Source organism: Agelaius phoeniceus (assembly GCF_051311805.1).
Source record: "Agelaius phoeniceus isolate bAgePho1 chromosome W unlocalized genomic scaffold, bAgePho1.hap1 SUPER_W_unloc_1, whole genome shotgun sequence".
Lineage (NCBI taxonomy): Eukaryota > Metazoa > Chordata > Aves > Passeriformes > Icteridae > Agelaius > Agelaius phoeniceus.
The window spans coordinates 8,676,363-8,691,053 of NW_027509866.1; the positions used below are offsets into that span (position 1 = coordinate 8,676,363).

Sequence of the window (14,691 nt, forward strand, 5' to 3'; positions counted from 1 at the left end):
AGGAATTGCAGCTGTTTCTCACTTCCTGGCTTCTGAACAACTCAGCTCTGAAGGGCTCTGAAGGACTTGGTCTCTCAGACCAGGAGACCAAAAGGAGAATTCATGTGAAAACAAGTTGCAGAAACACTGATGATAATGAGCAGAAAACTTGAGAATGAGAGGGCTGTGAGATACAGCCACAAAGGTAACCAGGAAAAATCAACCTCTCCCATTTTCTTTTGCAGCCTTGCTTACACCCAACATTAGAATCTTTGCTTCTCTGCTTTCGAGGGTGCACTTTGCCCACGTGCACTGATGTGTAGCTTGCTCTGTCATTCAGAACTTCTCTAAAACAGCCTTTGCACATAAAGAATGCTTCTGGCATGACCTTAGCACCATCTCCAAACCAGGGACCTTGGCACCACTGGAAATAGCCAAGCAATGGTTCTGTAGCTGTCCAATATATTCCCAAGGGAATCCCCATCCCCCAAGAGTGGCAGATGATGATTTTCAGTGACATTTTGGGCCAAGCACCAAACAGCCACAGGAAAGGAAGTCTGCTCATCCCTGTCCTTATCCCTTACCTTTCCAAAGCCATCCCTCAGCTCTTTGTCCCTCGTTAGACCAGGACTGGTGGGATGATCTGTCTCCTTGGCCTGGCTCAGTGGGCGGCCTGGGAATGGAAGCAAAGCTTTGTGTCAATCTCTGGCAGACTTCAAGCCCCCAAAAATGCAATGCTGGGCAACAGGCAAGACAGGTTCCAGAGTGCAGAGCTCTCAAGACACAGAGATTGTGACTGAGAGCAGCAAGGTACAATGCCTGGAACCTCTCCCAAGGGAAGGACTACTGGCAGCAGACATGACATGGCTCTGTTGGCCAGCAGACTGAAACCTGCTGCATGGTGAAGGCCTCAGCCCCTGCAGGCTGGAGAGCCTCTGTGTCTGACAGAGAAGGGCAGAGACAGAGATTGCTCTTGACAGAGATTCTTTTCTGCCCTTTTTCACACTGATTTTAGTAAGCATCATCTTTCTGGTTCCTGAAAGAAGCCCCAGGTTCTAATACCTGGATGCATTTAGATCAACATTGTCTTCTTTTTGTTGGAATATTTTAGAGGACATTCAAAGAAAATCTGAGCATTGCAGGAGTGTTACCCAAATGTGAACTGTGTTCTTGACACTAGATATTTCATTTTCCCCAAGGATTTTCATTCTAAACTGTATGAGCTTGGGCCACTTTTGGGCCAGCCTGACTAAAGGCTGATTTTCTGTCACAGACATCTTTTATGAAAAAGCCTTTCCTTAGGATTTTTCCTCCTGAGAAGCTGAGAGGCCTCAGGAACAAAATGTAAACAATGGTTATCTGCTGCTGTGGAATGCAACAGGTGGATCTGTGATTGGCCCATGTTGTTGTTTCTAATTTATGGCCAATCACAGTCAGCTGGCTCGGACACAGAGGAAATCCTTCTGAGGAAATCCTTTCTTCTATTCTTTTAGTATAGTTTTTCTTCTATTCTTTTAGTATAGTTTTAATGTAATATATATCATAAAATAATAAATCAAGCCTTCTGAACAATGGAGTCAAATCCTCATCTCTTCCCTCAACCTGAGACCCCTGTGAACACCATCATAATTTTCTAGTTGCAATTCTATACAACAGCTTCACAGAGGATAAATTAAGTGGCAACGCAGTAGAAAAAAAGCAATGTCTTAAATCAGGACTTTTTGCCCCTGCAGAATGGTCAGCATAATAAAAAAAAGGAGACTTAACTAGTGGCTCTTTCAAAGGAGGGCCTTGGAAGGTAAAAGCCTTTGGGATATTGGCAGGGAAACTACAGATCCCAAGGTAATCTCCTTGGGACCACTGCTGTCAGTCAGGCCAGCAAAATGGACACACAAAATATAACAGAGGCGACGATGCAATCTAAAGCATCTGAAGCTCCATATTTCATGGGACACATTTCCTGCAAACTTCTAAACAGCTGCACAGGGAAACATGCTCCTGCTGGCAGACACTTGAGGCAGGCCAGGGCAAAACCCTGAGCCACTTGCCCAGAGCTAGCACAGGCACAGCCTGGCCTCTGGGCTGCCTGGGACAGCAGGGAGCCCAGAGCCCTGTGCTCTCCAGGAATGGCTCAGCTGCACCTGCACCCTCCTGCTCCTCTGCCTGCCCCACAGCTCAGCAGCCCTGCAGCTCCAGGGGCAGCAGCACAGCTCCTTGCAGGGGCACATGCAGGGCACAGCTGTTCCCTGGCAATGTGCACAGCCTCTCTGCGCTGCCACAAGACCCTTCCTGCTGCCAGCAAGCAGCCCAGCTCCCCCCTCCCCTCTGTCCTTGTCCTCCCTGGCAGTGCCCCTGGGGCCTGCGCGGCTCCGCGGCCTCTGCCGGGGCTCCTGGGCCCAGGCCCCTGAGCCGTCCGGGAGCCCCAACCTCCATTCCCAAGGCCGGGCTGCGGCACAGGAGGCTCCAAGCCCAACAGGTCAGCCAGTTCCCCTGGGAACAGAGCCATCCCAGCTCCTATCTTGCACCAAGAGCTCTTTCCCTTCTTCCTCTGGGTGTTTGCTGTAGGCTCAGAAGAAGCTGACATTCAGGTACAAGAGAAGAAGTGAGTTAATTGAATTCATGCCTTTACAATCAACCCATCTAATGGGTGAGGAATTCAAAGCATATTTTAGCTACTGAAAAGATTGCTTGTTTTTTTTATTTTTCATGAAATGAGCATCAGTTTAATTTCTCTGAACAATATGGAGCTGGCAAGCCAAGAGAGAAGGGCTCTACTAGTTCATGTGGTGCCCATTGCCTCCCCACTACTACAGGACCCCTTTCCTTCCAAACAGTTGGAAATTCACTGTGCTCTCTAGAATCTGACACTGGCAAGGAAGTAATTGTTTTCAAAAGTAATTTTCAAGGCCTTTGTTTCTGTAGGTCCCACTGAATTCCAGGTCAGGTTTTGCATTTCTGGGATTTTATATTACTCTTTACAACAAAAGAAGTGCTGGGACACAAACAATGGCACCACGTTTTAGATGCAAAAGAAGCTTTGCTTTCTCCATTAGATGTGCCCAGTATTCTGTGAGCCTGGCTTTGTAGGGAACAAAGTGTTCATCCCAAAGTTCCATTTTTGCTCTACTTACTTGTTCCAGGGGTTTATTATCCCCTGCTGTCTTTTCAGCAGAGACACCCAAACACAACATAAACATGACCTGCCTCAAAACATTTCTGATCTTGGCTAATACTGTCAACTCAAAATATTCCTAATGGAAATAGCAGAGGGTAGGTCATTTTGAAATACTCTCCAACAGAGCAGTTAGAATTAAGAGAAATAGTTCTTTACATGGCTACACAGAGAATAAAATCATATGGCAGCCAAGGAGGATGAGTGTCTTAAACCTGGATTCCTTCACCCTGACCACTGCTGTGGTCAGTAATAAAAGTGAGACAGGTAAGATTTAATGAGATAGGTCATTTCTAGTCCAGAATTGATCCAGCAAAAATGTCACCTTACTTACTGAGCATTAAGCACTCCAGCTGCATATCAGCAAGTAAGGAGTCATTCCAAAGGGGCCACAGCCAGGATTTGGCAGAACTAACCCTGATCCCCAAAGGAACCAGGGGATCTGATCCCTTTTTCTGCATCAGCAGAATTATTTCTCCAAGTCTCATCTCTCCTATCATTACACACCCAGAGATGACACAGGAACAACAACAGTGTCATTGGGGCTTTCAACTTGAAAGCATTGCCTGACCCAGATGCACCAGGGACTGCATTTTGTCTGGCACAATTCCAATTGTCAAGGATCAGGCAAGGCAGGGACAGGGACAAGGCAGAAGGCATCTCCTGCCCCAGCCTCAGCCTGCAACACTGACACAGGCAGAGAGAGCTGGGCAAGAGATTTGTCACTGTGAACCTGCCATGGGTGGCTGTGGGCTTGTGCTGTCACAGCATGACAAACTCACACCCTGCATAGGCTGCATCCATTTGGAAGGCTCTTTCTCCTTCATTGGAAAATTCAACAGGACTTTCTATCATAGGAAATTTCCAGATTTCTGCCAGTGCAAAACCAGGCAATGTCCATGAATCCTCTTCAGATCTCAAAGGGTTCAGCTCAGAAACTGCCCCAAGGAAAGGTTTTCTTCTTCAAAAGCAGGAGGAAGGAGTGGGAACATCTCTTATTTCATGATAAATGCTTTCTTTACCCTAATTGTGACACTAGAAAGGCTGCAGGAGATAAAAGACATGTGCAGGATGGAGAGGAAGGTATCCTCTTCCAGCTCAGCATTTCAGGGGCCAACAGGTACCACTCAACACTTCACACTGGTGGAATTTTCACTACACCACCAGAGAACACTCCCACTGACAGGGCTCTGGGAGAGTCCACTGAGCCCACAAAAGAATTGAAATGAATTTAAAGAAATTTTGAAAATAATTGGTTTTAACCAAGATTTCCAAATATCACCTCTGAGTCAAGACTACAATGGTCATTTTAGGACAGACATGCCCTGTACCTACCTGCAAGTTCAGAGTTCTTCTCTTTGTTTATGTTGCTGGGTCTTGGCCTGGAGAAAATGGAGGACAAAAGAACATGTGAGGAGGTAGAAAGAGAAGGGAGGGAATGGGTGTACCATGAAAGGAGGCAAACCTACTTAGCATGGTCACTCTGATGAAGGAGGAAATGCAACCCATAAACCAACAGGATGCAGAGTTGATTCATTGTCCTTAAGATTTACGTTGCTGGAGTCACACAGAGCTGGCCAAACACAGCAGTCATTCTTCAACTTGCATCAGAACTCCCCAGTTCTGCTGCCTCTCCTTTTGGAGCCAAGTGGCTCCTACAGCCTCTCTGAAGCAGCAAGAGCTGCTGAGCTGAGACACGAGTCCGTATGGAGGGCAGCTACTTTTGTACAGCTGCCAAAGCTTGACTTTGCTTGCTCGTTCCTTACCCTGGTGACAGCCTCATGCTACATGGGATCAGAGCACTGCTGTCTCCTGAGAATGATATTACACCTGCTGGCTCTTTCAAGAACAAAAAGGCTGTTTCCAACTCAGCTGCTAGGGGAGGATATTCAGATTGCACACCTTAAAAGCCCCACCGAAGATTCTCAATTGGCATGATACTTCTGTGACTCTCTCTTTATTGATAACACTTGGATAAGGGTAACAGCGACATTTTCTCTTGCATATCCAAGCCAATATTTTTCCATCAGGTACAGTCCTATGCCTCTTCTCTACCACCTTGACCTCTTTGATATTAAGCCCAGATCAAAATATTAAACATCAATTGGATTATACATCAGATTTTACATCTATACTGAAAAATTTATCTGGCATCTCATTTCACTGTGGACACCCAGGCACAGTCACATTACACCTGACATTTACAGAAGCAGCACCTGAATTTGCAGACACCTTTCCAGTAGCCAATATTTGCCCAAGCACATTCTCCTGGTTGCAGAATTTGACAGTCAAGGATGACAGCATTCAAACATCTGCAGGATCCGACCCATGCAATTCAGTTCCCAAATGTCACCACAACAATTACAGAGAGATTCAATAGCCAAGCCCAGCAGAGGACCCATCAGGGGGTGCTTTAAAGCCCTGCCTCCTCTTCCCCACCACCACCTCTGCTCTTGGGGCATATGGTGTTGGGTTTGACATTGTGCTGGATCATCATGGATGGGCAAAATATTGAATACACAGAAGTTTGCCAAAATACAGGAGACAGATTGCTGTGAAAAATAACCCAACAAGAAAGGAAGAGTAAGGTGAACAGCACACTGCAGCAGCAGACACCTTGGCTCACCTCATCTCCTGGGACTCCTGGAATTCCAGCTGGGGAGAGCTTGGCAGAGACCCTGCAGTGCTGCCCACAGGGGGACTGCCTGCCCTGCGTATGGGGGGGATCAAAGGCAGTGCCAGTGACCCCTTCTTCATATCCCCACCACTGGAATAGAGCAAGGAAGTCTGGAAAGAGTAGAATACAGTGCTCAGATCAAGCATCCAGACTTGCCCTCATTCATGCCTCAAGACATTTAGATATGCCCTCAATTGGGACCTGGCAGGAAAAGCCAAACTGATGAAGCAGCTTGGACCAGGATAGGGAATGAAAATGGAGGAGGTGAGGGAGAGACCATGTCCCAGATTTGCCACCTCTCCCCTCATGCTCACTTTTCACTAAGGGTTCCTACATTCCCAGCTGGCATCCAGGTTTTGGACATGAAGATGCTCTGAGGTGCCCCTGCCTCCACTGCCCTTTTGGATGGCATGGCAGTGGCTTTAGATCACTGTTCTCTCCCTGCCCCTGAGGTGTCTCACAGCCAGTGCTGATCTCCAGCCACGTCCCCACAAAGCCATTCTGCAGGATGCCAAAACCTGCTTTTCTCAAGCCCCTCATTTCTCCTGCTGCTGCCCTTCCCTCCTGCACTTCCCCAGCAGCCTTGGAGCCCAGATGCTGCTGAGCTCTCGGGATGCTGGCTGCTCTCCAGCTCCCACACATCCATCATCTCAGGCTCCCTGGCACTGAGGAAGTTCAGCAGAGCTCCCTGCCCTGCTGCTCTCTGCAAGCTCTCTGCCTGCCCACATTGCTCCAGGGCCCCCATGCCATGGCCAGGAATGGGGCTGGGGGCAGCAGGGGCAGGTGCACACCCTTCCTTCATATCCCATCATTTCTGGCCCAGCTAAAGAGCCAAAGCAGGACCTGTTCAAACTTCAGTGAGGGGGTCAGTTCCTGTCAGGGAAAAGGTCTCAGAGCTCTGCCCACAGCACATCACCTGAACATTTACCACACTGCACTTACTTTGGTCTCCTTACCTTACATCCTTTTCCCTCTGAAATCAGCTCCTGTTTTTTTACCCAGGACCCATCCCAGCCGGTGCCATTTTCCCCATTCTCCTGCTCTCTGCTGCATGTTGGGCCTGGCTTGGTAGAAGGAGAGCTCTTCTGGATGGGAGGCAACGGCTTGGAGGGAAGGAGCATGGAGGGACTTGCCAGGGAAAACCTCTTGGCAAGAGGGCAGCCAGTCAGGCCTGCAAAGTGGAGACACAAAATATAACAGAGGCCACCATGCAAACCTAAAGCATCAGAAGCTCCATATTTCATGGGACACATTTCCTGCAAACTTCTAAACAGCTGCACAGGGAAACATGCTCCTGCTGGCAGACACTTGAGGCAGGCCAGGGCAAAACCCTGAGCCACCTGCCCAGAGCTAGCACAGGCACAGCCTGGCCTCTGGGCTGCCTGGGACAGCAGGGAGCCCAGAGCCCTGTGCTCTCCAGGAATGGCTCAGCTGCACCTGCACCCTCCTGCTCCTCTGCCTGCCCCACAGCTCAGCAGCCCTGCAGCTCCAGGGGCACTGGCAGCAGCACAGCTCCTTGCATGGGCACATGCAGGGCACAGCTGTTCCCTGCCAATGTGCACAGCCTCTCTGGGCTGACACAAGACCCTTCCTCCCAACAGAGACTGGCCCAGCTCCCCCCTCACCTCTGTGTGAGGCTCAGCCGTGCTCACAAGGGAAGAAGTGAGTTAGGTGAACTCCCACCCTTACAATCAATCCATCCAAAGATTGATGAGGCGTCCAAGGTGTTTTTACTATTCAGAAGATCACTCTGTTTTTTTATTTCATGAAACTAGCATCACTAGAATTCCTCTAACTGTATGGAGCAGGGACGCCAAGAGACAAAGCTTCTACTGCTTTGCTTAGGTGTTACTCATTGCCCATCCACTACTTTGAAATCCCTTTCCTTCCAAACAGTTGGCAACCCACAGTGGTCTCCAGAATTTGACAATTACACCTAGGAAATAATTGGTTTCCAAAGCTAGTTTTCATGGCCTTTGTTTCTGTAACTCCCACTCAGTTCTGGGTTGGGTTTGGTTGGTTCCAAAACTCATTCCATTTCTCTTCACAAGGAAGGAAGTGCTGGTACGTGAACAATGGCACCCCATGTCAGAAGTAAAAGAAGCTTTGCATACCCATTTCAAGTCCCCAGTATTCAAGGACCCAAATCTGCAGGGAACTAATTAGCTTTCAAATATTTTGCTTTTGCTCAGCTTCATTGCTCCATGGCTTTATTTCCTGCTTTCTTTGCTGCACAGACCCAAACCCCACATAATCATGACCTGGTTGAAAACATTTCTGATCATGGCAGTTCATAACAATTAAAAAAATTTTAGTGGAGATTACAAAGGGCAGATCATTAAAAAAAGACCATTCTCCAATCTGTATTTTTTTATCCCTGTAGAATGGCCTGATCATTTTTAAAACCATAACAGGTAAGGTTTAATGAAATAGATAATTTCTAGTACAGAATTGATCCAGAAAAATTGTCACCTTACTTAGTGAGAAATACTATTCCCTAGCTGCATTAAGCATTCCAGCTGCATATGAGCGAGTAAAGAGTCATTCCAAAGGGGCCACAGCCAGGATTTGGCAGAACTAACCCTGATCCCCAAAGGAACCAGGGGATCTGATCCCTTTTTCTGCATCAGCAGAATTATTTCTCCAAGTCTCATCTCTCCTATCATTACACACCCAGAGATGACACAGGAACAACAACAGTGTCATTGGGGCTTTCAACTTGAAAGCATTGCCTGACCCAGATGCACCAGGGACTGCATTTTGTCTGGCACAATTCCAATTGTCAGGGATCAGGCAAGGCAGGGACAGGGACAAGGCAGAAGGCATCTCCTGCCCCAGCCTCAGCCTGCAACACTGACACAGGCAGAGAGAGCCAGGGAAGAGATTTGTCACTGTGAACCTGCCATGGGTGGCTGTGGGCTTGTGCTGTCACAGCATGACAAACTCACACCCTGCATAGGCTGCATCCATTTGGAAGCCACCTTCTCCTTCATTGGAAAATTCAAAAGGACTTTCTATCATAGGAAGTTTCCCTATTTCTGCCAGTGCAAAACCAGGCAATGTCCATGAATCCTCTTCAGATCTCAAAGGGTTCAGCTCAGAAACTGCCCCAAGGAAAGGTTTTCTGCTTCAAAAGCAGGAGGAAGGAGTGGGAACATCTCTCATTTCATGATAAATGCTTTCTTTACCCTAATTGTGACACTAGAAAGGCTGCAGGAGATAAAAGGCATGTGCAGGATGGAAAGGAATGTTTCCTTGCCCTGCACTGCATCTCCAGGGCCCCAAGGCACCACTCCAGCTCCTGCCACTCAACACTTCAAACTGGAGGAATTTTCACTGCACCACTGGAGCACAGTCCCAGGGACTGGGCTCTGGGAGAGTCCAGTGAGCCCATCAAGGAATTGAAATGAATTTAAAGAAATTTTTAAAACAATGGGTTTTAACTAGGCTTTCCAAATATCACCTCTGAGTCAAGACTACAATGGTCATTTTAGGACAGACATGCCCTGTACCCACCTGCATGTTCAAAGTTCTCTTTGTTTATGCTGCTGGGTCTTGGCCTGGAGAAAATGGAGGACAAAAGAACATGTGAGGAGGTAGAAAGAGAAGGGAGGGAATGGGTGTACCATGAAAGGAGGCAAAACTTCTTAGCATGGTCACTCTGATGAAGGAGGAAATGCAACTCATAAACCAACAGGATGCAAAGCTGATTCATTGTCCTTAAGCTTTCAGATGCTGGAGTCACACAGAGTTGACCAAGTTCTGTGTGAAACAATAGCCAAGTCCAGCAGAGGACCCATCAGGAGGTGCTTTGAAGCCCTGCCTCCTCTTCCCCACCACCACCTCTGCTCTTGGGACATTGCTGTTGCCTTTGACATTGTGCTGGATCATCATAGATGGGCATAATGGTGAATACACAGAGGCTTGCCTAAATACATGGGATATCTGACTGGGCAAAAAACCCACACAAGATGGGAAGCGAGAGCTGAACAGCACACTGCAGCAGCAGACACCTTGGCTCACCTCATCTCCTGGGACTCCTGGAATTCCAGCTGGGGAGAGCTTGGCAGAGACCCTGCAGCGCTGCCCACAGGGGGACTCACTGCCTTGCCTATGGGGGGGATCAAAGGTGGTGCCAGTGACCCCTTCTTCATATCCCCACCACTGGAATAGAGCAAGGAAGTCTGGAAAGAGTAGAACACAGTGCTCAGGTCAAGCATCCAGCCTTGCCCCCATTCATGCTTCAAGACATTTAGCCATGCATTTAACTGGGACCTGGCAGAAAAGACAAACTGATGAAGCAGCTTGGCCCAGGATGAGGAAGGGTGACCTAGTAAAGGGAGGAGGTGAGGGTCAGCCCATGTCACACATTTGCCACCTCTCCCCTTCTGCTCAGGTTTCTCCAAGTGTGGCTGCATTCCTAGCTGGCATTCACATGTTTGACATCAAGATGTTCTGAGGTGCCCCTGCCTCCACTGCCCTTTTGGATGGCATGGCAGTGGCTTTAGATCACTGTTCTCTCCCTGCCCCTGAGGTGTCTCACAGCCACTGCTGATCTCCAGCCACGTCCCCACAAAACCATTCTGCAGGATGTCCAAACCTGGTTTTCTCAGGCCCCTCATTTCTCCTGCTGCTGCCCTTCCCTCCTGCACTTCCCCAGCAGCCTTGGAGCCCAGATGCTGCTGAGCTCTCGGGATGCTGGCTGCTCTCCAGCTCCCACACATCCATCATCTCAGGCTCCCTGGCACTGAGGAAGTTCAGCAGAGCTCCCTGCCCTGCTGCTCTCTGCAAGCTCTCTGCCTGCCCACATTGCTCCAGGGCCCCCATGCCATGGCCAGGAATGGGGCTGGAGGCAGCAGGGGCAGGTGCACACCCTTCCTTCATATCCCATCATTTCTGGCCCAGCTAAAGAGCCAAACCAGGACCTGTTCACCTTCAGTGAGAGGGTCAGTTCCTGTCAGGGAAAAGGTCTCAGAGCTCTGCCCACAGCACATCACCTGAACATTTACCACACTGCACTTACTTTGGTCTCCTTACCTTACATCCTTTTCCCTCTGAAATCAGCTCCTGTTTTTTTACCCAGGACCCATCCCAGCTGGTGCCATTTTCCCCATTCTCCTGCTCTCCGCTGCATGTTGGGCCTGGCTCGGTAGAAGGAGAGCTCTTCTGGATGGGAGGCAATGGCTTGGAGGGAAGGAGCATGGAGGGACTTGCCAGGGAAAACCTCTTGGCAAGAGGGCAGCCAGTCAGGCCTGCAAAGTGGAGACACAAAATAGAACAGAGGCCACCATGCAAACCTAAAGCATCTGAAGCTCCGTATTTCATGGGACACATTTCCTGCCAACTTCTAAACAGCTGCACAGGGAAACATGCTCCTGCTGGCAGACACTTGAGGCAGGCCAGGGCAAAACCCTGAGCCACTTGCCCAGAGCTAGCACAGGCACAGCCTGGCCTCTGGGCTGCCCTGGGACAGCAGGGAGCCCAGAGCCCTGTGCTCTCCAGAAATGGCTCAGCTGCACCTGCACCCTCCTGCTCCTCTGCCTGCCCCACAGCTCAGCAGCCCTGCAGCTCCAGGGGCACTGGCAGCAGCACAGCTCCTTGCAGGGGCACATGCAGGGCACAGCTGTTCCCTGGCAATGTGCACAGCCTCTCTGCGCTGACACAGGACCCTTCCTCCCAACAGAGACTGGCCCAGCTCCCCCCTCACCTCGGTGTGAGGCTCAGCCATGCTCACAAGGGAAGAAGTGAGTTAGGTGAACTCCCACCTTTATCATCAGCAAATCTAATGGGTGTGGCACTCGAGGGGAATAATTTCTAATTATTGAGAAAATTTATTTGGTTTTATTTCTCATGGAACTGGCCTGCATTTAATTTTTCTGAAGAGTATTGAGTTAGCAAGTCTGAAGGTAAAGGTGGAAAGCTCCAATGATAAGAGGGGAAAAAAGAAAAAAAGATTCTTTCTTAAGGCTGGCCTGTGAATCCACTGGAAAAACCCACACTAGCTGTGACTGCTAGTTCTGCAAACCACAAAAACCTTCCCACAAGCAGGCAGGCATTATTGGTGTTTCTAGTGCACTGTAATACCATCCTCAGGGTTGGGCCCAACTAGCAAGCAGAGGAAGAACAGGAAATTTATCTGTAGTGAGACCTAACGTTGATGGCATTGATGGCAAAGAAAGCAACAGGACTTGCATCTCATGACCGTGTCCAATCTGTGGTCAGCTGTGGCCACAGTCCCTATCCTGGCTGACAGTATGAGTGATTTGGCCACTGTCAAAAAGGAGAAAGCAGAGTAAACTAATGACAGAATGTTGTGATGCCTCAGGGCATCCTTTCAGGATCATCTGTAGCTGTCAGCCACCTACTCTGACACAGAGACAGCACTGACCACCACAGACCAGTTTTCTCTGAAATCTGGTGGGATTTGTTTTCCATTTGGCTTCAGCCTTTCAGCTCCTTTCTATCCTCACCTTTTCCTTCAGGGGTCTTTCCTTTTCCAGTGAAATCCATGTTTGAACCCGTGTTTCTGCCTGGCAGAAGTGCCTGGGTTGGAATTTGGGAACGGTCTCAGAGCAGTCAGCACCGGGAGCTTGGTGCCAGCCTTTGAACAAGGCCAGGTGGCTCCAATCGCCAGCGCTCGGCACAGAGAGGCAGAGCCGGACGCGTCTGCTGCCGCTGGGGCTGTGTCAACACAACCTGCACCAGCCCAGCCTGGGGCTGCCCCTTTGTGACACGCTCACCATGGTTCTCTCGTTTCCATGGCTGCAAAACCCCACCCCGACTCCATCCCCTTCCATTCCCCTCCCAAGGGCAGCCAGCCCTAAGCCCAGCCAGGCCAGGCCTGAGGCTTTCACACTGTCTAGGATATAGACCCTTTCCAAAGCTACTTTTCAAGGCCTTTATTTCTGTAATTCCCACTCAGTTCTGGGTTGCAGCTTGTTGGTGTGGGATTTTGTTTATTTGTCTTCACATCAAACCAAGTGCTGGGACACAAACAATGGCACCAGGAGGTGGAAGTTAAAGAAGCTTTGCACTTCCCAGTAGATGACCCCGTAATTCAGCTGGCCAATAGCTGTAGGGAACAAATTGACCATCCAAACGTTCCACTTTTGCTCTGCTTCATTGTTCCATGGCTTTATTCCCTGCTTTCTTTATTGCAGAGACACCCAAGCCCAACATAGACATGATCTGCTTCAAAATATTTCTGATCTTGGCGGTTCCTGACAATTCCAAATTTCTTAGCAGTAATATCACAATAGGCAGGTCATTCTGAAATACACTCCAACAGAAAAGATAAAACTGATCATGCTTGATTTGGCAGAAGTAAGCCTGAGCCATGGGACCCGTGGGTCTGATCCCCTTTTCTGCATCTGCAAAATCATTTCTTCAAGTCTTATCTCTCCTATCTATTCAAAGAAGCTTTGCTCTCTGCATTAGATGCCCCCAGTATTCAGAGGGCTGATATGATCAGTGTATCTGTAGGGTGTAAATTTGCCATGCAGAGTTCTCCTTTGTTGCTCAAGGGGTTTCTTCCTGCTTTCTTTCCTGCAGACAGACCCAAAACCAACATTACAACACCTGCCTCAAAGCAATTCTCATTTGGACTGTCCCTGAAAATTCAAACCTACGCTCAGAGCGTTTCCCTGTCCCCAGGGACAGGCTCCAAGGCTGGGCTCTCACCTGCACGGAATGAAGAAGAGCTGCTGCCCTTGCCAGCGGCTCCGGGGTCTCGCCATCAGCGCTTTGAATGCAGCTTTTGCACACACTCTGCCTCTCTGAGCCCAGCAGCATTCCCGGGCATCAGCAGTGCTGCTGCAGGCCAACATCCTCCAGGCACAGCTGCAGCAAGGAGATTGCAACAAGGCCTGGCTGCAGGAGTCTCCAGCCTGCAGCAGCCCTTCCCCTGCGGGGAATCATCTTGTGCTGCCATGGGGGAGCAAAGGGGGTGAGGGGCTCTTTGCAGATGAGGGTCTCCTCCATGTGCTGCTGCTCGCTGGGCTGATACAGCTGCTGGTGCCCTCCCCCACAGCTGTACCAGGAGCCTGCCTGGGAAAATAACACTGCCAGTGCCAGTGCCAGTGCCAGTGCCAGCCACCCATCCCTGCCATGGCCCTGCCCACAGGGCGTCCTGCCCACCAAACTGCTCCAGTCAGGTGATGTCAGACACCATCAAAACACATTCAAACAACGCATTTTCCACACTCTGGCAAAATCATGGCCATACAGGCCACATGCTGGAGGCAGACTACTGTTGGCAGAATGGGGGAAGCCCCAGCAGCTGCTCTCCCCAGGCTGGATGGCCATGGCAGCAGAGGCAAGTCTCTCACTGTTCCCACTGCTGTGGGACCCAGTGCTTTGGACATGTTCCCACTGAACTCAGGCTGCTGCTACAGCAGCACCATGCCTTCACACATTTGATAACAAAGAGTTGGAATGGCACACAGGATTCCCCATGAGCTACAAAAAAAAAAAAAAAAAAAAAAGAGGAGCACATGGAGGAGACCCTCATCTGCAAAGAGCCCCTCACCCCCTTTGCTCCCCCATGGCAGCACAAGTGAGGAGGCAAGTGAGTTAGAATAGTTTGCTCCTTTTTAATACAAGCATATCTGGATTTAGGCAGGGACACTGGGCTAATCATACTGGGGCCTGGTTTGTAAGCTTTGTTGTTGCAGTGTGATGCCATTTCCTGTTTCAGCTCCCAGGTGTGGCAATACCTTCTCCCTTCCCCTCCCCCTTGCCTCCTTGCTAAGTGCTGTCAGTCGATCTTAACATTCCAGCAAGGTCTGGTTGGTGCAGTTCAAAAGATGCCCCTCAGCCCTGGGGTCATTGGCTGGTCCAAGTGTCATTGTCCCCTGAGCCTTCC

At 49.5% G+C, this 14,691-nt stretch overlaps 1 protein-coding gene across 1 annotated transcript in view; it reads right to left on the reverse strand.

Annotated features, from left to right (window-relative positions):
- LOC129133776 (TOG array regulator of axonemal microtubules protein 2-like) overlaps positions 1-13,564 on the reverse strand; it is a 30,666-nt gene extending 17,102 nt beyond the window's left edge. The window contains exons 1-3 of the mRNA XM_077172728.1: positions 13,509-13,564; positions 4,487-4,533; positions 564-652 (exon numbers count right to left, since the gene is read on the reverse strand). Coding sequence (XP_077028843.1) covers positions 564-652; positions 4,487-4,533; positions 13,509-13,564 — 192 coding nt within the window. The remainder of the gene's footprint in view (positions 1-563; positions 653-4,486; positions 4,534-13,508) is intronic.
- Between the last annotated feature and the right edge of the window lie 1,127 nt (positions 13,565-14,691).